The sequence below is a fragment of the Doryrhamphus excisus genome, linkage group LG11 (assembly GCF_037039965.1).
Source record: "Doryrhamphus excisus strain RoL-2023G ecotype Guam linkage group LG11, RoL_Dexc_Guam_v1.1, whole genome shotgun sequence".
NCBI classification, from domain to species: Eukaryota; Metazoa; Chordata; class Actinopteri; order Syngnathiformes; family Syngnathidae; genus Doryrhamphus; species Doryrhamphus excisus.
In genome coordinates, this window is record NC_136367.1 from 8,220,603 (window position 1) to 8,245,307 (window position 24,705).

The window sequence follows — 24,705 nt, forward strand, 5'->3', positions numbered from 1 at the left end:
AAAATGACGTGCGTGACGTCAGCTAGCTACTGTGGACTTGCTGAGCATGATATGAAACTATTCCATTTGTAATATGGAATGCTACTTTGCAGAAATTCACTTATTACGTTTGGGCAGTAACCATGAGAAACAAGGGACAACTGTAATACAGTAAGTATAATATATTATTCCGGAATAATAAAAGGTTGTAAACAACATGTCAAGAATTTGGTAATGGTAATGGTAATGGTTTTATTTCATTTGAACATGCATCAGATTACAATTGAGTGCATCCCATAATCAGTTCCCAGTTCCACATGTCCAAAAGGAGTAGGAAGAAGCAAAGCTTATTAAATCCTACCCCTCCATCTGGTACTTTTACAATCAGTAACTGTTACATTTGTTCACTTCCTGCTTTCCATAATACAGTTTAAGGTTGTTTTTATTTAAATAATGTACCTGGTACCTCGTAGGAGGTGATATGAGCATCCAATGCCATAATGGGTACCATAGTAAGTGTCAATATAGTGATATATATAGCACATCATGACTGGTTCAAGACTCTTCATCCTTGTATTTAGCAAACATCAACTGCTTGTATTGTTTCTTGAATTGGCTCATCGTTGTGCATTGTTTGATTTCCTTACTCAATCCATTCCATAGTTTGATTCCACATACTGAAATGCTATGGCTAGCATAACGTAGTCCTAGCATAGAAGTGTTTCAAATGTACTTCTTCCCTGAGATCATATTTCTCCTCTCTTGTAGAGAAGTATTGGATGACATTTTTAGCTAATTGCTTATTTTTAGCCTTATGCATTATTTTAGCTGTTTGAAGATGAACTATATCAGCAAGTTGAAGTATTTGTGATTTTAGAAATAAGGAGTTAGTATGTTCTCTGTAGGCGGCATTATGAATTATCCTTACTGACCTTTTTTGCAGTACATTTAGCGAGTGAAGATTGCTTTTATAGTTATTAGCCCATATTTCCACACAATAAGTAAGATATGGTAGAACCAGAGAGCAATAAAGAGTGTGGAGTGATTTCTGATTGAGAACAAATTTTGCTTTGTTCAATATTGAAATATTTCTGTCCACCTTATGTTGTATATTTGTAATATGAGGTTTCCAGCTCATATTTTCATCTATTGTGATCCCCAGAAATGTATTTTCATTCACCCTTTCAATGTCTACACCGTCTATTTGTATTTGCTGGTACGTGTCCTTTCTGCTTTTACCAAACAGCATGATTTTAGTTTTACTTAGGTTCAAGGACAATCTATTGTGATCAATTTGGTTGAAAGCATGACGTCAGAGGACGGATCTGGGCCTGATTCTGCAGCTCTTTTACCTCCCTGTGAAGCGCTGCGTTCTCCAAGTTGTACTGTGAACCAATCAATACAAACATGTATATTCAGCTAGGAAGTGTGTGGTAAAAATCACTCCAACTCACCCTGTTAGCATATTTGTAGAACAGCTCTGCTTCCCCATGTCTGTCACACTAAAGATGTTTTATGAAGTCATAGTTAGGTATGGTGTCCATGAAAAGTGCTTTCTGATCTAACGTTAAAGCTGAGTTTTTTTTTACTTGAACAAATCTTAATGTGACTTACCTTGAGGCAGATCAGAGTCAAATAGGCCCACACCTCCGCGTTGTGATTGTTCAAATGGTTGGCCTCCGTCAAAGCTTCTTCAGCAACACAAAGCTCGCCCAGCTGTACGCTCAGACACAAAGACAAAGCACAGGCTTCTTATTTGCTGGCAGTGCTGCTAGCTTTTTGGAAGAATGGTGCTTTCAGGTGCATCACATAACTTGTCGGGTTGCCACTGAATTCACGGACACTTGGAAATCACAGCACAGCACGCATGCACGTGCAGCCGAAATCACATGATACTTACAAAAGCAGCCACTTGTTGCTGATAACATGAGATCTCCAAAATGTTCTCCAAAATGTTCTACTTATAACAGACATCAATGCTAAACAAATCCACACATATTCACACTGAAACCATAGTCATGGTGACGGACTAAAAAGTGAAGCTCAAATTCAGTCCATTCAAAGCTCAAAATATACAGTATATGACGTCAGGCCCACAAAAGTACTACAGACGGCTTTTTACCTGGTAACAGGCGATACCAAGGCCCAACCAGGTAAGACAGGAAGGAGATTTTTCACAAGCTTGCAGGTAGGCCATTTTAGCTTGCTCAAACTAATGGGGAGGAGCAGAAATAGGAAAAGGCTGTTTGAAATTGTGACTTATGTTGAAAGATTGTTTGCACTCTCACAGCAATTTAGCGGCCAGGCTTATACAATCATACGATGATGACTGACACGTAAATATCCGTGTACGGTGATGTCTAACCTTCTTCTTCTGGAGATAAACGCCTCCCAGGCGGAGAAGCACGAGGTGAGTGTCTGATGGCTGCTGTGGGAAGTCCAGGCTCCGTTCATAACTCCCCTGAGCCTCAGCGAACGACTCACACAGGTAGTGACAGTGGCCATTTAGCGCCCACATATCTGCAGACTGCTCACAGTGTGGATAATACTCTGGTAAACATTCCCATCGTGTTGGTTGATCATTTATATTCCACTAATTTGCCTAAAAATCTAATCTGAAAGCCAATACTTCAATCACATGTTGACTGTTTTATTTCAATGTATCAAAATGATAACCTTACTACCACAACTGTCCCTTCTTTATTGCAGTTAATCGGTTCCACACTCCATCGTGATAAGCCAATTTCCACAAGGTTTATTATATATATTTCATATTAGGGATGCTCCGACCAGTGTTTTATACTACTGATACCAATACCGTCCAGATCATCCAAATGCGGAAACCTCATTATTTGAAACTTTGGCATCCTTTAACACGAGAATACTACATTCTAATACTACATTCTAACTACATGTATAGGTCAGAAAAGTGTCTTTTTCTTCAGCCAAATTGTTCCAAACTAACACTATTTGTGTTTTGTTGTGCCTTGATTTGTGTTGTTTTTGTAAAGATTGAATGTATTCTTCCCCTACCGGTTCTCCGTCAAGCAGGGCCTCACTGATGGTGATAGCAGCTTTGGAATAGTCAGCTCTGAGCAGCTCCACACGAGCCAAATAAAAACGGTGATCGCCCTCTGAAGTCAGCTCTTTGGAAAGAGCATGCTCTGCCATCTGACAAAGACCATTTTCATAGGATTGGTCTTTTTTTTTCAGAAAGACTACTTAAATGATCCATTTTGCCTAAACGGTTACAACATTACTCTACATTACTGGTGGGTTTTTCCATGTGTTTTTCACGTATGCTAGTCTGCCAAACAGGCTGCTGTGTGTCTCTTTACCTGCAGGGCGTAGTTGTACAGCAGAAACTCAAGGGTCTCAGTGTAAATAGATTTGGACAAGACATTGTTTTCTTCTGCCTCTGTGTGCTCTGCTGTGTCCTGGTTATCAGTCTCCGTGTCTATGATGAAAAGATCAAAACGTAGTAGTTCATAACCACCGCAACTGCTTTTATTTACAACTGGATCGAAAAATATCACCTTTTGTTTGAAACCACACGTTTTTCATGTGGGAAAAAAATATTGTCCTATAAAATATAAAACACCGGAGTACTAAGTAACAGTAAGATACTATCGGTAATAAACACCTTGTTTTTTCACGTTTAAATACATAATATGCAAAAATATAGAATAAAATGAAACATGGGGCTGCACTGTGGACAAGTGGTTAGTGCACAGGCCTCACAGGTAGAAGACCTGAGTTCAATTCCACCCTCGGCCAATATCTGCGTGGTGTTTGGATGTTCTCCCCATGCGTGGGTTTTCTCCCGGTACTCCGGTTTCCTCCCCTATTCCAAAAACATGCTAGGTTAATTGGCCACTCCAAATTGTCCATAGGTATGAATGTGAGTGTGAATGGTTCTTTGTCTATATGTGCCCTGTGATTGGCTGGCCACCAGTCCAGCTTGTACCCCGCCTCTCGCCCCAAGACAGCTGGGATAGGCTCCAGCACCCCCGCGACCCTTGTGAGGATAAGCGGTAGAAAATGAATGAATGAATGAATGAAAATGAAACACGTCAAAACAATTATATTTGTAGTCCCAAACACTCTCAGAATAATCCAGATTGTTACCTTGTGTTATGGGATGAAAATTATTAATATATTTTTTTAATTTTTTAACTTTCTTCATACATTAAACAAGCACAGGTAGCTGTTTATGCATCAGGGCGTCCTCCAGAGGAGACCTCGAGATGAACAGTTCTGTAAGTCCGAGGAAGTCACTTTTAGACCAGCCTCCCCAAAAACATCAGAGAATGTCTGACTTACTGTGCATTAAAAAAGTGCCTTTCCTGACTGGGTGTCTTGTGTTTTTATCTGCCATTGATATTATATATTGTCCTATATTGTCCTATATTGTCCCATATTGTCCTGTGTTTGTCTTTATGGCTTGGGACTACAGATGAAAATGAAAATGCTTTCATTTGGCTGATGGGTGTTCATAAATGTGCCTTGTCCCAAATAAATAAATCAAATAATAGCAGGATACTGACCTGGAGGTAGAATGGGATTTTTCTCTTCCTGGACCACTTGATTTTCGCTTTCCTCGTCCACATCCACACCCACATGCATATCCACACCGGCATTTTCTGCCTCGTGAGTTTCATTATTTTCTTCCTTTGCAGTCAGATGGTTTGCTTCCTTTGCGTTCAGATAGCTTGTAGCCTCCAGGAAAGCTCTTTCAGCCAGGATGTGTTTGTCCTGGCTCTCTTGGACCAGACCTGGAAAACAAATGCAATGTGGAAAGTGTTTTTTCTCAGAATCAATTGTCACTTTAGAAGCTTTGAATTATTTAGGACATACACTGACACTTGGCCAGTCTATGCAATCCAAAAAGCTTATGTTTAAAAATGATATTGTTTTAGGTAAAGGACAGGAAACGTGTCCACACTAATCATCCACACTAATCAACACAGAGGATTTTTCATGAAGGATGTGTCTATTTGTATGCTGAACAACATCAGAGTGAAAAGTTGGATCTCACCGAGCAAGGTCCAGGCCACCAAACTGGGAGGTTCTATGCTGGTGGCTCGCTCCAGGAAAATTTCAGCTTGCTCAAAATCATTAAACATGGCTGCCAGGACGCCACACATCATCAGACTAAATGGAGAAAATGATGGAAAGACACAGGCTGGAATGTGAATTTGAAGCCTGAACTGACTTGTTGTGACGAGAAGCAAAATGCAATGCTTCATTTTTATTTTACAAAATGCATCCTTCCATAAGTTATGCTAATATATGCACTGACCCATCAGATGGAAGTACCATCTGCTATGTTTTTATTGGATTTTTTATGTCTGACCTGGGCTGGTGTGCTTGCTGAACAGCAACGGCATCATGGAAACACATTTTGGCCATCATGTATTCTCCATTTTGCATGTAGAACCCTCCCCACTCAAACTTGTGGGAGGGCTCACGGGGCTCCCTCACAACCAACTGCAGCAAAATACACACAAGATTTACTGGTTTGAATTTTTCAATTTCTTTGCCAATCAACACTGGCAAGGAGCAGATGTTTTACAGGTGTTATCGTACCTCTTGGTAGTAGCGAACGGCCAGACGATAATCCCCAATGAGCTGAGCCTCTCGAGCAAAATGTCTAAGATGAGAAATGCTCAAATGGATCTCATTAATGGGGTCTTCTTCAATACCATGTGAATAAATCTAATTATGGGGAATAATTACAGTGATGAAGGTTTATGTCTGTATAAAGTGTGTGTACAGTGCATCCGGAAAGTATTCACAGCGCTTCACTTTTTCTACATTTTGTCATGTTACATTCCAAACTGAATTAAACTGAATTAATCTCTTACCTCAAAATTCTACACAAAATACTCCATTATGACAATGTGAAAAAAGGTTTTTTTGACATGTTTTGAATTTATTAAAAATAGAAAACAAAAAAATCACATTTACATAAGTATTCACAGCCTTTGCTTAATACTTTGTTGATCCACCTTTGGCAGCAATTACAGCCTCAAGTCTTTTTGAATATGATCCCACAAGTTTAGCACACCTATCTTTAGGCAGTTTTGCCCATTCTTCTATGCAATAAGTCTCAAGCTCCATCAGGTTGGATGGGAGACGTCTGTGCACAGCTATTTTCAGATCTCTCCAGAGATGTTCGATTGGATTCAAGTCTGGACTCTGGCTGGGCCACTCCAGGACATTCCCGGAGTGGTTCTGAAGCCAATCTTTTGAGATCTTGGCTGTGTGCTAATGTCTACTGTCTATATGATCAAGGTACATGACCAGTCTACTGAGGTCAAGAGCGCTCTGGAGCAGGTTTTCATCCAGGATATCTCTATATATTGCTGCATTCATTTTTCCTTCTATCCTGACTAGTCTGCCAGTTCCTGCTGCTGAAAAACATCCTCACAGCATGATGCTGCCACCACCATGCTTCACTGTAGGGATGGTATTGGCCTGGTGATGAGCAGTGTCTGGTTTCCTCCAAACATGGCGCCTGGCATTCACACCAAAGAGTTCAATCTTTGTCTCATCAGACCAGAGAATTTTGTTTCTCATGGTCTGAGAGTCATTCAGGTGCTTTTTGGCAAATTCCAGACGGGCTGCCATGTTCCTTTTACTAAGGAGTGGCTTTCGTCTGACCACTCTACCATACAGGCCTGATTGGCGGATTACTGCAGAGATGGTTGTCCTTCTGGAAGGCTCTCCTCTCTCCACAGAGAAACGCTGGAGCTCTGACAGAGTGACCATCGGGGCCTTGGTCACCTCCCTGACTAAGGCCCTTCTTCCCCGATCGCTCAGTTTAGAAGGCCGGCCAGCTCTAGGAAGAGTCCTGGTGGTTCCAAACGTCTTCCATTTACGAATAATGGAGGCCACTGTGCTCATTGGGACCTTCAAAGCAGCAGAAATTTTTCTGTATCCTTCCCCAGATTTGTGCCTCAAGACAATCCTGTCTCGCAGGTCTACAGACAGTTCTTTTGACTTCATGCTTGGTGTTTGTGCTCTGACATGCACAGTCAACTGTGGGACCTTATATAGACAGTTATTATATTTCCAAATCATGTCCAATCAACTGAATTTACTGCAGGTGGACTCCAATTAAGCTGTAGAAAGATCTCAAGGATGATCAGTGGAAAAAAGATGCACCTGAGCTCAATTTTGAGCTTCATGGCAAAGGCTGTGAATACTTATGTAAATGTGATTTCTTAGTTTTCTATTTTTAATAAATTAAAAAAAAGTCTTTTTCACATTGTCATAATGGAGTATTTTGTGTAGAATTTTGAGGTAAGAGATTAATTTAATACAGTTTGGAATGAGGCTGTAACATGACAAAATGTAGAAAAAGTGAAGCGCTGTGAATACTCCGGATGCACTGTATGTGTTTTGGGGTGGGTGCATGTACTTTGTTGAGAGCAACGTGCATCTCATCCACCAGGTCCACATACAACTTGCTGACAAATTCATGCAGATCCTGGTCCACTGTAAACGAGTCTGTCTGCTGCATCTTGTCACGCACGAACTTCACCACAGCGGGCTACAAACCACACGCACACAAACACAAACACACAATCATCTGGTCAAACTGCAGAGATAAATAGCACCAGGTGGACACATCAAACACATCCATGTTGCACGACTCGAACCTTCATTTTTTCTTTAAAGGCAAAATATCTCCCAGAGACGTTGAGAGCGCCCATCAGCTGAGCCATCATTTGATCCTGATTGCAGTTAGTGAGCGGTTGGAATCCTGTTCCAAACAATTCCTCGTACTGCTCCGAAATATGCTTCACCACTTTGCCCACCTGCTTGTGGAAGTTCAACACCGCCTACAAAGAAAGGTAGTGTTAATTAGTCTCTATATAGGGGGTGAGATTCACGATTGATTTTGAGTATAAAGTGTGTGCATACACTATACTATACAATATATTATACACTATACTATACACTATATGTGTATACATACTGAGTTACCTACACATTACACCTACACTGTGGCTGTTGTGCTGACATTTTTATTGTGTTGCCTTTCTGTGACCTCCTGCTAAGGCTCTAATATCAAAAATATGCTTTAAAAACGTGGGCGGGACTAAAACTGGAAGTGGCCACGGTTTAACCAGAAATGGGTGGGGCTTATAGCAGTACATTGATATAAGTGGGTTGAACAGAATTTGTCCCCCAGCAGCAGCAGGTGCCCGGCACCCGCAGGCTGCGGCACCCCGCCTACCCGGCCCCCAGGATAACCACCACCATCCCACCCACGCCCCATCCCAGGATCCCCACCAGAACCCCCAGGGGGCAGCCCAGCAAACAAGTCCGGGGACACCCAGCCCCCGTTCGCCCATGTAACTTTTCAAACCAAAATAGAGGTGAACTGTGGAGGCAGTGGGCAACGCCAGCTTGCCAATTGCAGCCTGTACGTGAATGAGGCATCGCGGCTCCTCTGTGGCTGCCACCTGCAGCCTGAAGAGTCAGTCTAAGGAAACAGGGCTCTACATTAAAAACCAAAATGACTTGCCTTGGGGAATCCTTAAGGTGAGAACTACTTGCCCCAACTTGCCCCAAGTAAAATGAAAAGACTGTCATAATGATATCATCTCATTTTTGTGGCATCACATGAGAATCTGAAATAAAGATGAAATGATTATCATTTCTTGTGGTTGTTTTCCTACATAGATCATGACGTTGCATGGAAATCTGGATTGTCAAGAGACTTCTAGGCACTTTGCCTTTTAGAAGTTGTGCACCACAATGAAACATTATTGAATAGACACATTTGAAGAGCTTGCAACCAAAAGGCGCTAAATCCATTTTGACTGATTTCGAGAAAATCAATGATTTTTAACTACGCACATATCAATCTATTTGGTCATCAAGTCTATATTGCAAATGAAAGAGCTATCAATATAGGTCATAAAAATGCATGCTATAAAAATCCTGCACACACCGTGTATTTTATATATATTTTTTTATTAATATTTTTTCGGATTTAGCGCCTTTTGGCTGAAATGATGGATTTAGCGCCTTTTGGCTGAAATAAATTTGAAGTCACCTTTAACTTCTTCAATGCCACTGTTGTTAAAGAATGTAAGGTGCTTTAATGTGCTATGCTAATAAAATAATTAAGAAGCCATTTTCAACATACAATACACCTCCCCCCAGCCCCCCACACACACATGCACTCGTTCACCTTCATACATTACAGAAACAAAATGTTATAACCTACCACGAGTACACTGTTACTGATAAAATGTTGTTAAGATATTAAAGCGCACATTAACATCATCCACATTCCATGATGTTGGTGATTTTTTTTAATTAATTTTTTTTCGGATTTAGCGCCTTTTGGCTGAAATAAATTGGAAGTCACCTTTAACTTCTTCAATGGCATTGTTGTAAAAGAATGTAAGGTGCTTTAATGTGCTATGCTAATAAAATAATTACAACACAGAAGCCATTCTCAACATACAATACAAAATAATAATTATTAATTAAATTAATAAAAATGTTATTAAAAGCAGTGCTCATATTTGACTGCACCATGAAGGTGACAGTGACAAAAATCATCTCATTACAAACTCTTTACATTGTATGTTTTTTAGTACAAGAAAAATAATGTTTCTCATGAAAGTTGGAGGTGTCAAGGTAGAGACATGCCTTTTATGGCGTAAAAAAAACTTCCATGTTACAGAATACTGTAAAAACACAATTTGTGTTCTCCTGAATTGCATAACATACTGTAACTATCATACGTGTACTTAATGTACACAAACAAAACAGGATGCGCACTGATACTGGCTTTCTGTATGTGCAGTGCCAATTGTATTCTTCTCTCTGATTGGTCAGATTATCAATAGATGGGAAACTTGGGCCAATCAGAATAAAGAATAAAGAAATGGATTTAGCGCCTTTTGGTTGAAATCTGAAATGGAAATAGCGCCTTTTGGTTGAAAGCATAAATTTCATATCACTTTTTTTCATATTCTTTAAAATGATTTCAAGGCCAAAACATGTGATTTGGATACACATGACAGAGGTCTAGTAAACTCATGAAAAACATGCAACTTAGTGAAAATTGGATTTAGCGCCTTTTGGTTGCAAGCTCTTCATTTGTGTACTAGTAAAGTGTTTTTAATCCAGAAAAAAATGCTCAATGGTCAAACAATAATTTGTGAAGCAAAGGTGAGAAAAATCCACAGAGAAATGGAAGCGCTAGATTTTGTAGCTTGTGCAAAATCAGCACTTGGTATTGGATCTAATCGGTGGTGTTTCATTGTGACCACTTCAAATTGTCACAGCAATGTGATTCACTCACCTGTGCCATCATTTGATTTGCTGCCGCTAATAAAATATTTGTTTAGGAGGCACTGCTTCATCACTTTTTGCTGTTTTCCTTCACAAGTTGTTGAAGAATTAGACCATGTTGGCAGGGACGCCATGATAGATGTTTTCATAGTCAAACCATTGCTGATTGGTTGATCGCCAACAAGAACGGGTGTGGGTAAAACGCGGACTGTGGACCGCGGTCTAAATAAACAATTCTGATTGGTCCATTTCAAGATTTGCAAGGATTGGTTTGCAAATTACCACCGGAATTACGCAGTCCCTGTTTTACCAACACCCAACAAGAACCGCTTTTAAAAAAACTCTTGGCAGTATGGCATGCCAAAGTGCACTTGCCCCACGGGAATATCACTGATTGGATTTACTTGCCCCAATTTGGTTTTAACTTGCCCCGGGGCGTCGGTACATCGTTATTGTCGAGCCCTGGGAAGGGTAGTCGCTGTGTGAGACTGACTGTTCGTACTCATCAAAATGACTATCTGTAACGGATACTCGTTTATAACGAGTATGCAGCTAATACCTACTATACTCCATGTACTAAATTGCTATTGTGAGCACTTTAAAACACACACTTATTTACGGGATAAAATTCTATAATGTATTTAAATATACTTACTCTTTCAGCTCTGTTGGGTCCCGTTGAAGGTATGGGCCTTGGGGGGATCAGTGCTTTCACCCTGCAGAAAGATTTCAGAACATTTGTGCCAAATCTAAGTATAGCATGTGCTGACAAACTGCTTTTTCGGAGTTCCCATTTTTATGACAGCTCTGTGCCAGAACCTTGCAGGTAAGAAAAGACATACAACACAGGTCATGACTTAAGAACACTCAGTGCACATTACCTTCTAGCCAGCTCCTCCGATGATGTTATGGACACCAGTGGTTTCGTCAAGGAAATTTCTATTAAAATGTATGATCTGGACTCCGTATAAGCCTGTCATGAATTGGAAATTGAGCTCATCATACTTAGGGTTCTCAACTTATCATCACTGACCATCAGAAATATGTTCTAATCATATTCATTCCATACAATGCTTCAAAGCTTACTTTTCTGTCTGAAGGGATGTGATCAATTACGTCCGAATCTGTCAAACCGGCACTGCCAGGCGCCTGACACACAAACATAAAATAGACATTTAAAGACACAATGACTTGTGTAAAATGTGTATTGTGTGGTAAACTACACATTTTCATAGTTTGTTCACATGGATGTTTGTACCACATAGACATGAGCTTTTTAAAATTAAATTATTATATGCAAATTCATTCATAACCCGTCATACTTGTTGATGGTAAGAAAACATGTTATTTTAGACTATTGGTCATTTTTTTTCAACAAATATTTTAAAATAAATCACACTTTGCTGTAACTTACATTGCACGTTTTCTATACCTCTTATCCTCATGAGGGTCACAGTGTCATGCTGGAGCCTATCCCAGCTGACTTCAGGTGACAGGCGGGGTACACCCTGGACTGGTGGCCAGCCAATCACAGGGCACATATAGACAAAGACAAACAACCATTCACACTCACATTCATACTTATGGACAATTTGGAGTGGCCAATTAACCTAGCATGTTTTTGGAATGTGGGAGGAAACCAGAGTACCCAAAAAAAACCACGCAAGCACGGGGAGAACATGCAAACTCCACACAGAGATGCCAAACGGAGATCCAAACTCAGGTCTTCCCGATCTCCTGACTGTGTGGTCAACATGCTTACCCAAAATTAATATATAATTAGCATATTATATTGCATATTAACTTACATTGCATAGTATTGGTCCTATTTTGTACAAACATTATTTGTGACATGCACGTAGTGGCATCACAGTAAAAGAAGCATGATGTGTACATAATCAGTACATCCATCAGATGTGACCTGAGCAGCTGCATATGTTGGTATTATTATAGTATCAGAAATGAAGTGCTGGACAGTATGAGCATATTAGACATTATTATCGTTTTTGGCAGTCAATACCATGAACTCCCGCTACATTGTAAGATTTCGCACTCACATCCCACTCTTAGGTAGATCTCAACACTTCCTCTCATGCAAATACAAATGACTGCGTTGTTCAACTTACAAACCTTAATACCATTCCCTTTTGCGTCCTTGGGCTTTCCCGTATTTGTCTTGGAAAAGCCTAAAGCTGTGCCACAACGTTCTTTGTTGCTTCCAGGCTTGGAAAGCTCTTTTAAAACACTGAAGGTGCGCTTGGCCTGGTGAACAAAAATAGGATCAGTGACTAACAAGTCAGACCATAGGACTACTCTGACAATACGCCATGACTACTATAAAAATACATGCCCGTTGCAATACCTTGTTAAGTAGTAAAGTGCTTGAGTAAGGATGAATATGGTATGCTCCTCGGATATGGGTAATTCCTGGATACAGCAAACGGCCCATGTCAATAAAGGCTACACCATGGGAGGGTATATGCGGTTCCTCCTCTGTTCCCTGCATGAATACACAACATTACATGTTGGTGGAGAAGAGCTACGCTACTGGTGGTCAGCAGTACAATAGTTTCTTTTTCTAAAACGATTCAGAGTCTATTCTAGAAGAATGACAATCTCACCATCTTGGAAGTCATGCCTGCCTTTTCGTTGGGAACCAATGACTTCATGATCTCAAGTGGCCACAATCTGCTCTCAGTGATCTTCTGACGCAGCCTGAAATCTCAGTGGGCATTGTGGACATCATTTCAGCTTGCAGGTGTAGGCTATACTGCATGTGTGAATTTGCTGTTTTGTGGATGTTTTGAGAAGCCAAACACTTTACTTAAGTGGCCCCACCAACTACCTGGAACTACTACCTCATCACCAAAATCCCAAAAGGAACTTGGTTTACAGGACAAAGTGGGGAACTATAAAGAACTATAAATAACGAATCGTACAGTAAGCTGACCTGGTCGTTCCACCTGCATCCAGAAAACAGGACATTTCTGTATCCCAGCTCACTCGGTTCAGCAACGTCTCTGCTTCATTACGAAAGTCACGATCCTGTGGTTGACATTCAGAGCTTTTCACTGTTCTCGTCCACAGCCAAAATATGTCTAGGTTTTGTGTTGGTGAGCTAAACTGTACCTACTTTATCAACGTACATTGAAAGTGTAATAATGTTTTACAACCTGAGTATGAACATCGAGAGCGACTGACTTGTACCATCTACCATCGGTTTTGGTTGAATTTACAAGTACCTCTAAACCAGAAAGCTCGCCATCTTCAAGATCAATCGATTGGCTCTCGAAAACAGCTCCTGGCAGGAAGTGGTTCCCAGGAGCCAGGAGGGCGTGATGGGGCCTCTTTCTCTGTCGGCCATTTTCTTCCCTGTGCCCACCTGGCTTCATTTGGCCTTCAGCGAACAGCAAGAGCTGATCTCTCTGGGAGTCAGAGGAACATAAGACACTTTTTAACACGGGACTCATAGTGCTATTATGCAACATAGCACTGCAGACCTACTTCATTAGGAAAGACTAATGCTACACTGGTGACTGCCGTGCAAGTAACCCTGTTACACCCACCTCTGCTGCACATGGGAACTCCATTGCAGCAGTGCATATGTATGGGGGGGCTGCAGGTCCACCACCCTGATTGAACGTATCAGGGAGCGAGTAGGCAGTCTCCAGAACTACCTTCACCAAGTTGGAAGTTGAAAGGTCTTCTTCTGTGAGTAATGGAGCTGGCACGTTGACACACACGTCCAGAATGGGGTACTACATGGGGGATAGGGTCTGGATTATTGGGTGAAAACAACACTGGAGATCCAATATAGGCTGATTTACATTTACAGCAAAAGTATTTCTTCATTCCTCTACAGATTGTAACACCTTTTACTAAGATGACAAATCTGAAGTGGTGGCTATGTAAGGGCGGCACTTAACTATTAACTTTACAAGGTTGGAATTCTTGATGCAGTTTTTATATTGGATAATAGATAATACACACGCTATATACACACACCACTCTTAGCTAACTGACCTTGGAGTTGAGTCCCGGGATTGAACCCTTTTCTGGAGGGGCATTAATTGCATGAAGCACAACCGTGGATGAGAAGCTACACTCGCCTGAAGACAGAAAGCAGAAAAAGAATAAAATGCCATAAAAGATGAGATGAAAGCATCAATAAAGTGTTGCCAATGTGTTAGTTTACCTTGCAACAACGGCAGCAGGTCAATTACTGCCTGGCCAAGGACGACTGCTTTTGGCTCCGCTTTTTTCTTCTCAGGAACAAGCTCAATCAAAGTCACTGACAAAAATAAATGCAAAATTAAACGCATGCATGACCAAATCGTATGTCAACATTGCTGAGGAAAAAGTTGCATATTGTGATTTTTTTCAAGGGCCAATGGCAAAAACAGGAGCCTATTTCACAAACACGTACTGCAAAGGTTGCCGTAACAGTCCCCTATTGGGCTCCACATGATTATGAGATATCAATACATAATTCACTTTATAAGGTTGTATTTAGGTGGAGTACTTTGTACTCGTAACAATAGCTGAACTTCTTGCTTTGCAGCTTGTGTGTGTGTTAGAAACAAAACATAAGGTGTGTTGCAGGTAGTGTGTGGCAGAGGACACAAAATCTAATTGCTATTGTTATTGGAAAAGTTCCAAGGTTCCTGTACTTAATGAAGGAATGGTGTACGTCATTTGGAAACGACACATCAATAAAGACTTCGACTACAAATCATTTTACAGGATGCAATGAATATAATATCAAAGCCACTCAATAACACCATGATTTTCCTGTCAAGTTGTAGTGTCCTTTTTTTCTCCTAGAATATGTAGGATTGAATCATCCATCAAGAAAAGACCACATGTTATGTTTTCTGTATGTCATGTCAATCATGCTACTTAAAAAAGTAACATTTGTTGTTTTCTGTAACTCATGTCACTTGTTCTGCTTGAAAAGTAACATTTGTTATGTTTTCTGTAACTCATGTCGTTCATGCTACTTGAAAAGTAACATTGATGTTTTCTGTAACTCATTTCACTCGTGCTACTTGAAAAGTAACATTTGTTGTTTTCTGTAACTTATGTCACTCTTGCTCCTTGAAAAGTAACATTTGTTATTTTTTCTGTAACTCATGTCATTCATGCTGCTTGAAAAGTAAGTTATGTTTTCTGTAGCTCCTGTCACTCGTGCTACTTGAAAAGTAAGATTTGTTAATTTTTCTGTAACTCATGTCATTCATGCTACTTCAAAAGTAAGCTATGTTTTCTGTAACTCATGTCACTCGTGCTCCTTGAAAAGTAACATTTGTTATTTTTTCTGTAACTCCTGTCATTCATGCTGCTTAAAAAGTAGCATTTGTTATGTTTTCTGTAACTCATGTCATTCATGCTACTTCAAAAGTAAGTTATGTTTTCCTTAACTTATGTCACTCATGCCACGTACTTGAAAAGTAACATTTGTTGTTTTCTCTAACTTATGTCACTCTTGCTCCTTGAAAAGTAACATTTGTTAATTTTCTGTAACTCCTGTCATTCATGCTGCTTGAAAAGTAAGTTATGTTTTCTGTAACTCATGTCATTCGTACTACTTGACAAATAACATTTGTTGTTTTCTGTAATTCGTGTCACTCGCGCTGCTTAAAAAGTAACATTGGTTATGTTTTCTGTAACTCGTGTCATTCATGCTACTTCAAAAGTAAGTTATGTTTTCTGTAACTCATGTCACTCATTCTGCTTGAAAAGTAGCATTCGTTATGTTTTCTGTAACTCGTGTCATTCATGCTACTTCAAAAGTAAGTTATGTATGTAACTCATGTCACTCGTGCTGCTTGAAAAAGAATATTTTCTGTATTATGTGCGCTGTGCAATGGAAACACAGATGTGTCTTTCAAAGAAATACAATGGTAAGTCAACTGATCACGCTGTATTTCAGTAAAGTACCAAGCTACAGACGTGATTTACTGTACCTATGACTGGTTTGTGGGCGATGTCATTGAGAGGCAGGGCATCATTGCAGCAGACAAAGCTACAGGTATAGTCATACTGGATGAACTGGGCCGTGGGATCCACTGGCTTCTTTTCAGATTCTCCCACAACTGCACCATTCATCTCCACCCGAACAAGACTTTGGAGGTTTCCTGCTTTTTTGCCATGCTTACAGAAAATATAATGTTGTAATTAGGTGTGGAAATGATACATCAAAAAGACAGAAAGAATACTGTGTTCCACAGATTCAGCTATATTGTCCTGAACTGGTGCTTACACTATAAGCGTAACGACACAACATGCAGCATCCAACAACATATACATGTAAGAACTGGGAAGGGTGGAGGGACACATTGATGACCTCTCGATGAATGCCAACAATAAAGATAAGCAAATGAATCTCTTCACTCACCATGTTAGTTGCCCGAATGATAGTTACTTTGATGCAAAAAGTAGTCTCTACTTTGTCTACAGCAGACTCCATTATTAAAGGCTAACCTGCAAATGATGAAATTAATAGGATTATAAATCGATGTAGATCTTTGATATAACAGTTTTACTTTAAATGTAACCTCACCTCTAATCCTTGTACAGATTGCTGTCAAATGCTTGCAGATAAGCCACTGTGCGCCTATTGAAAACACTTTTCCTAGTTTCCTCTTCTTGAGCTGTGCTGAAGATACAGACATAAAAGTATGTGTTTAATATTTCACCAAATGTTATTGTTATACATGTTGCCTGACAACTGTGTGGTGATTCATATTGAAGTGATACCTTTAAAGGGGTCTGATCGGGTGTTTTTTTTTAAAGCTGAACTAAAACTGTAATATTGGGCTGGCAAAGATCTTAAGAAAATCACACTTTCAAATGACAATTTAGTATGTCAAAAAGAACGTTAAAACCACAGCACAGCAATAAAATTAATTCATTCATTTTGTTCCGCGGTGGGCGAGAGGCGGGGTACACCCTGGACTGGTGGCCAGCCAATCACAGGGCACATATAGACAAACAACCATTCACACTCACATTCATACCTATGGACAATTTGGAGTCGCCAATTAACCTAGCATGTTTTTGGAATGTGGGAGGAAACCGGAGAAAACCCACGCATGCACGGGAAGAACATGCAAACTCCACACAGAGATGGCCGAAGGTGGAATTGAACCCTGGTCTCCTAGCTGTGAGGTCTGTGCGCTAACCACTCAACCCCCATGCAGCCAAATAATAAAATCCATCTCCAGTTAAAATTCATTAAACTTGACCATAAGGTTTACCCAGTCATTTGCAAGTGCTTATTGGTTATACACTGCAGTTATTGTTATACGTTTTTGCTCTTTCTACATAGTCCCTCCACTGTTGCCTATAGCAACCAATGTTTTCAATCCCGTCCGGATGGATAGCATTTTTCGAGGCAAAAATAAAGTTGTATCTTGCCATAGAAAGTGACTTTTTACGTTTAAGGATGTCGTTGAGTTAGTGATTTAGTGATCTCACAGCAACAGGTTGATTTTCTACACAATTTTCTACACAGCACTACCATCTATCCATAGAGCGTACAATAACAGAAATATCTAATCTCTACTAATATATATATCTATTAATCGAATATATTTCATATTCAAATAAACATTTAACTTCACTTTTAGCAAAGCAACAATGCCCCCAAATACCTCAGGGTAGTCCTGAAGGTGCACCTTTCGGTTGGAACCTGGTTTGCTTCCACTTGAGCACTCGACGCTCTGACGTCATAAAGACGCTGATAACCGCATATTGAACAGACACAGACAATTCTCATATTATTTTTGTATAATAATAACAACAACGATAATGGCATTATTATTTATTATGTAATTTATTCTTTCTAAAAACGTTTTAAAACTGTCTACTGTACTCTAAGTGGAGCCTCCGTGTCAATAGAGGGCGCTTAAGCTTTTCGTCGCTGCTAGCTTGCCATGCTTCATGGACGGATACCGTGGCTGTGCTAACTAACTACTTCCGGGAGTTGTAGTTTCAATGATTTTGTCACTTGTGTGAGAGATATAACACTATTCTGGTGTTTATCTTGTACTGTGGTAAAAATGTCATACAACTACGTGGTTACCGCTCAGAAGCCCACGGCGGTCAACGCCTGCATCACAGGTAAATGACAGTTTGTGTGCTGTTTTTGCTGCGTTGAACGGAAAGCTACGTGAAAGCTAGCTGAGCTCCCGCGCTGCAAGCCCTACATCTCCACACGGGCCTGCAGAAGCTGCAAGCTCTTGTTTAGTTACGCTAGTGTTTACTTGTCACGACTATAAAGTGTCACGCTCAATGTGCAATGTATTTGCCTTTTTCTAGTAGCTCACATACGATCGGCTTTTGATGGAAACATTTGTGTGTGTGTCACTACGTGCTTACAGGATGCAGTGTTATCTTGCTCATAAACATAGCCAAAATGCGTCACACCTACCATTAAAGTTCTTTGAAAATGGGCTGTATTATGGAGATATTAAAGCTGCTCATTAGTTATTATGACATAGAATAAATAGACTTTACACTAGCTCACTATAGAAATATAAACGTGTGTTTTGACATAACATTCGCTGAGTCACAGGTGTTAAAATCAGGGTCCGGGGGCCAGATGTGGCCCGCTACAAAATGTTACTCTTATAATCTCTTTCATTCAGCCATGCGATAAGATACTGCAAGCATTCTTTGTTATCAAAAAATAAATACTTGTCACTACGGATGTCCAGATACCAATATTACAATTTCGATTTTTGATATTTCAAGAAGGCTTGATCAAATGATATTATTAACAGAGAACAATAATCAACAGTTGGTATGAACTATTTATTTCTTTATGCATCTGGGGTAAATATCGGAGGTTTTAGATGCAAGCAGTATAATTCGATACTTGTTCTTTTGCTGATACTTTCTTTCTTGATATCAGTATTGAATTGGGACACTCCCCCTTGTCCTCTTTGCATTCTCACTTCAAAGCAAGTTATACTTCAATTTGTAAGTAAAAATATAATAATCAAATGCATGGCCAATTATGTAATACTATCATCAGGTTACATTCATGTATAGACAGTTTCAAGCATGACTGAGGGCAGCCATATCTGCGATGTGGCCCTCAGTGAAAAAGTGTATTCACACCCCTGTGAGTCATCATTTTTTGTCATATTTATCTTAATGTCAGCACCCAGGTGTTATAAGATAGCGGCATGCTAACTGCAAACTGAGCCATTGTCAAAATGTGACTCTGTTGACATAAACAATAATGTAAACAGCATGTTACATGTCCTCGTTATGATTTTACAGGCCACTTCACCTCCGCAGAGGACCTCAATTTGCTAATAGCAAAAAACACAAGATTGGAGATCTATGTTGTTACAGCTGAAGGTCTCAGACCTGTCAAGGAAGTGGGCATGTACGGCAAGATCGCTGTCATGGAGCTCTTTAGACCCAAGGTATGTATTCACTCTTTGCAGTTTGAATGATGCATGCTTGTGAAAGCTGTTTTTTCACTGTGAATGAAAGCCAAGATATATGTCAGTTGTTTGTGTTTGTGACAGTCATAAGGATAAACTGCAATGGCCGGAATTAAGTTTTTTGTTCAGTGCCATATTCTTAATTTCTGCAGGGTGAGAACAAGGATCTGCTCTTTATTCTGACATCCAAGTACAATGCCTGCATCCTTGAATACAAGCAGAACGGCGAGAGCATTGACATCATCACTCGCGCCCACGGCAACGTCCAGGTGAGTGAAACTGCTGGTACTCTTCGTCGCAAGGAACCAACTATAAAAACGCTCAAGTCTGCAGTGAGCAACAACATGAAAAATTAAGACTAAAACCAAAGTTATATTGTTGGAACTCCTAAATGTTTATGAAAATGGGAAATGTTGAAAGAGCCTCACACCAAAAAAGGTATAGAGAGACATTATCTGCATTTGTACCAAAACAGTATTTCCATTAAAAACAGGATTTGGGGGGTGAGTTTGAACAGTTATGTCCGGTGTGTGAGGGTCTGCAGTGATGTTCCCTGCCTTCTTCATGGCCCTGGACCAAGGGAAGGTTGTTTTTTATGCAGCTTTGATGGCCTTTGTAGTTTTTTCCTGGCCAGTTTGGTTGCAGATCCAAACCAGACAGTGATGGAAGTGCACAGAACAGACTGGATGATTGCGGTGTAGAACTGGATCATCAGCTCCTGGGCAGATTGAACTTCCCGAGTTGTCTTCGGAAGTACAACCTCTGCTGGGCCTTTTTACATACAGCGTCTACAGGGCTGTACACTTAGCTTTTTCGCTAGGAGCATAGGTGCTCTTAAATGAAAAAAAAATTAGGAGCACAGAATTTTTTTTTTTTTTTTTTAGGAGAAATGTGAAATTTTTTTACACAATTTTTTTTATGAACACTCAAACAATGTACTTGGTAACACACGTGCACTCATACATGTAAACACAGTGCCATGATAAGGACTTTTTGATTTGTAGTCCTGGCGTACTACATGCTGTACACACTTATGCTAACTCACATCACATGCAGTAACTCGTTACGTGACAGAGACAGTTGTGGCCGCGGGTGATGTGGCGCTTGAAGTGGTTGCATTTTGTTAGGCTGCCATTTTGTCTTTTTTTACCTGCCTGCTTCTGCCCTTTGCAATATTTACAGAACATGAGGTTCTCAAACTCCAGCCAAAAGAAGAGTTTGATGCAGTCTGATTGAAACTTGGCTAGCATTGTCAGTAACACTGGTGCATAGTAGTAGTGCTAATATTTCACATTTTCTCTCACTAAGTTCCTTTCCCTTCTTGGTTCCACTTTGAAAATACGACTTGATTTTCATTTTTCACTGGACACAAGGTCAGTCATCTTTCCTGCAACACTCCAGTATCCAACTGATAACAATTAGTACTTGCCCAGTCTCTTTCTTGGCACATATGTGAGTGAAAAACCTGCACTGTATAACCATGGTCTCTATGGGAGGACCACTTCAGGTCCTGAGAGATTGTAGTTACCAGAAACCTGAAGGTGTCCACATTACACTGTGCTGTTGAGGATTGTTAGGAGTTAGAGTGCAGGAGGGTGGTGGGAGTGGGGGTGGGGGGTTCTCCTTAAGTCCACAATCATCCCCAGTCTAGAGCGGGTTCATCTCCATATGGCTCTCACCACACCAGAGGACCAGCCGGTTAGCTTTATGGTGCGGAAAATACAGTCTTACTTAGTCATCCATGAAAGCTTTCTTTGTGATCTTTGTGTTTTAGCCAAAACAAGGTAGCCACACATATCGGTTTTGACTTTGGAAAATGGCGATGGGCATTTTTGCCTCTTTTCTGATGAGGACACAATCACAAACTGTAGGTTTTGGATCATTTGGTCCATTCATTCATTCATTTTCTACCGCTTTTTTGGCTTAATCGATTACTTTATTAACTGAAACAAGCTTTAGATTAATCAACCAAGAAAATGATTGATTGTATTTTTGTGTATTTTTTTTACTGAACCTATTAGACAAAAATTAGGGATTTAAAAAAAAAAAAAAAAAGCTTACATTAATAAAGCTATTACAATTGCATCTACAATTTTATTTAAAAGCTTTTGACATTCCAATTGCAATATGACACTCTTGAGAAATCAGTTTATTGCTTTTGATAAGATGTGCTTGCATTATTATGCCATTTAGTGAATGACAAAATGCTCTCAAAAAATGTTATCAATAATATCGATTATCAGCAATAATTTGTAGGACAATTATCATCCAACAAAATGTGTTATTGTGACAGGCCTACTGTGAAGTGATTTAAAAATGGAATCACATGTCTACTCCATGAATAATCATAATCAATCACACGTTTACCTTGGCTTTGATGAAGGAGATTATCTATTGAATACTACAATGAATTTTGTTTTGAGATAAAAGTAGTACAATGATGGTGTTTGAGTAAAGACATATTTAACAAATTGGCATTTTACAACTTTACATCTGCAACTTGAAATACTACCTATGGAGTGCCCCGGCCTGTTTAATACTTGGGCCAAAACTGTTCAACTCATATACTACTATATCAGAGGAAGCGTAGAAGAGATCACTAAAAAGGTCACAGATTAAATGGTTTTATTAAAAAGATGGTTTGAATAATCTTAGATTACACTGGAACAGAAGTAAAACTAAAATCATACTGTTTGGTAATAGTAGAAAAGAAAAATATATAAATAGAAAAATATACGAACAAATACATGGTGCAGACATTGAAAGGGTGAATGAAAATACATTTCTGCAGGTCATAATAGATGGAACAAATGAGCTGGAAGTCTCATATTAATAATATACAACACAAGGTGGTTAGAAATATTTCAATATTGAACAAAGCAAAATTCGTTCTTGATCAAAGATCACTCCACACTCTTTATCTATGATATCTTTATCTTTTTACCAATAGATATCTACCATATCTAACTTTCATTCATTCATTTTCTACCGCTTACCCTCACAAAGGTCACGGGGGTGCTGGAGCCTATCCCAGCTGTCTTCAGGCGAGAGGCGGGGTACACCCTGGACTGGTGGCCAGCCAATCACAGGGCACATATAGACAAACAACCATTCACACTCACATTCATACCTATGGACAATTTGGAGTGGCCAATTAACCTAGCATGTTTTTGGAATGTGGGAGGAAACTGGAGAAAACCCACACGTGAACGGGGAGGACATGCAAGCTCCACACAGGCCAAGGGTGGAATTGAGCTCAGGTCTCCTAGCTGTGTGGCCTGCGTGCTAACCACTCTTTGCCATGCAGCCCATAGCCCAACTTATTGTGGGCTAATAACTATAAAAGCAATCTTCACTCTATAAATTCACGTTATAAATCTATTGCAAAAAAGATCAGTGAGGATAATTCATAATGTGCACTATAGAAAACATACACATTCTTTATTTCTAAAATCACAAATATTAAAACCCGCTGATATAGTTAATTTTCAAACAGCTAAAATAAGGCATAAAGCTAAAACTAGCCTGTTACCAAAACCATGTCATACAATACTTCTCTTCAAGAGAGGAGAAATATGATATTATGATTTTATAAGCTTTGCTTCTTCCTACTCCTTTTGGACATGTGTCACTTTGAACTGTGAATTGAATTATGTGATGTATTCCATTGTAACCTGATGCATGTTCAAATCAAATGAAACTATTCCCATTATTATTAACAGCTGTACCCATAAAGTCAATACACAGACAGACGTACAAAGAAGTTAACCAGTATTACAGTAAGACATAAAAGCAATTACACTCTGTTATACATTTCCTAATTAATGACACAGGTAAAATGCATATTTGATAGCCTCACACATCTGGTTTTTGGATAGCCTCCAGCATAGCCGCGACAAGTGAGGATGAGCGGCATGAAAATGGATGGATGGATCTCGTTTTTTGAACCTGCAGTATTTGTCACAAAATAATAACCACTATAAGACAAAAAAAACAAAGGAATACACCATATTTGAATCAGCGCTTGGATGTGCCTCTGCTTACTTAGTTTAACTTTGTTTCTCTTGTGTATTCTTTGCTAAATACACCTTGTTGAGGCTGGTCCTTTTTCAGAATACATACGTATAATATAAAACATTAACCCAGAGTGATCTTTCAACTGGGAATTAGTGATATATACTCATTTCAACCATTGTTGATGTTCAAACTGGGAGCTTTTGTGTGACTTTAGAGGCATATTTTTCACTCATTATGAAATGATACTGTTTTTATAATTTCAACAAAAAAAAATAGAGATGTGATTTTTGTACTTTTCTCCACTTTTGCTTTTTCAGGATCGCATCGGGCGCCCCTCAGAGACGGGCATTATTGGAATAGTTGACCCAGAATGCCGTATGATTGGCCTGCGGCTATATGACGGGCTGTTCAAGGTGATCCCTTTGGATCGGGACAATCGTGAGCTTAAGGCCTTTAACATCAGACTGGAGGAGCTGCAAGTTATTGATGTTCACTTCCTCTATGGCTGCCAGGCCCCGACTGTTTGTCTCATCTACCAGGTACGCTTAGCAACGGCTGTCAGTGCAGTTTCAATATAAAATATGACTAAACTAAATACTATTAAAGTTTTGCTGTTCTAATTTTCACTTAACTCTATGTATGAAAGAATAATAAAGAGCAATAAAGAGCAATTGACAGATGTGAGATGTTCATTCAGTAGGAAAGGAAAACTTAATATTGCCCATCATTCACAATCCTTAGAGAAAAACAGTTTGTATCAGGATAACTGGTATAGAAGATTGATGGATGGATGGATAGCTAGCTAACAATACACGTCATTGGCACTGAAGCCCTAAAAAACCAAAAGTGTTCCATTTATATAGCTAACTTGTATATTAAACAAGCTAAAGCGATATTGTTTAATTTATCTGGCAGAGTAAAC

The 24,705-nt window shown here is 39.6% G+C and overlaps 2 protein-coding genes across 2 annotated transcripts in view; one reads left to right on the forward strand and one right to left on the reverse strand.

The window, feature by feature from the left end:
• Positions 1 to 921: 921 nt before the first annotated feature.
• On the reverse strand, positions 922 to 18,058 carry LOC131100355 (cilia- and flagella-associated protein 70). The gene is made up of 28 exons (XM_058046129.2): positions 17,961 to 18,058; positions 16,868 to 16,963; positions 16,703 to 16,788; positions 16,272 to 16,458; positions 14,501 to 14,596; positions 14,329 to 14,414; positions 13,872 to 14,063; positions 13,548 to 13,730; positions 13,256 to 13,350; positions 12,927 to 13,020; positions 12,668 to 12,805; positions 12,436 to 12,567; positions 11,392 to 11,454; positions 11,187 to 11,278; positions 10,961 to 11,021; positions 7,647 to 7,829; positions 7,406 to 7,537; positions 5,569 to 5,697; positions 5,336 to 5,469; positions 5,018 to 5,133; positions 4,527 to 4,754; positions 3,318 to 3,436; positions 3,013 to 3,150; positions 2,345 to 2,506; positions 2,102 to 2,191; positions 1,594 to 1,695; positions 1,434 to 1,481; positions 922 to 1,364 (listed from the first exon to the last, which is right to left on the reverse strand). The coding sequence occupies exons 3-28, from the start codon at positions 16,772 to 16,774 to the stop codon at positions 1,269 to 1,271; spliced, it is 3,168 nt and encodes a 1,055-aa protein (XP_057902112.2). The 5' UTR covers positions 16,775 to 16,788; positions 16,868 to 16,963; positions 17,961 to 18,058; the 3' UTR covers positions 922 to 1,268.
• A 60-nt stretch (positions 18,059 to 18,118) lies between these two features.
• ddb1 (damage-specific DNA binding protein 1) overlaps positions 18,119 to 24,705 on the forward strand; it is a 45,085-nt gene continuing 38,498 nt past the window's right edge. The window contains exons 1-4 of the mRNA XM_058046128.2: positions 18,119 to 18,429; positions 19,597 to 19,745; positions 19,919 to 20,035; positions 24,101 to 24,322. Coding sequence (XP_057902111.1) covers positions 18,369 to 18,429; positions 19,597 to 19,745; positions 19,919 to 20,035; positions 24,101 to 24,322 — 549 coding nt within the window. The 5' untranslated portion in view covers positions 18,119 to 18,368. The remainder of the gene's footprint in view (positions 18,430 to 19,596; positions 19,746 to 19,918; positions 20,036 to 24,100; positions 24,323 to 24,705) is intronic.

Bases quoted from the DNA above. Each gene is read 5' to 3' on its own strand.
- LOC131100355 (XM_058046129.2), bottom strand. From the start codon at position 16,774: ATGGAGTCTGCTGTAGACAAAGTAGAGACTACTTTTTGCATCAAAGTA. The intron at 5,470-5,568 runs GTACGATAACAC...ATTTTGCTGCAG, and splicing joins CCGTTCGCTACTACCAAGAG to TTGGTTGTGAGGGAGCCCCG. The intron at 5,134-5,335 runs GTCAGACATAAA...TTCTCCATTTAG, and splicing joins CAGCAAGCACACCAGCCCAG to TCTGATGATGTGTGGCGTCC.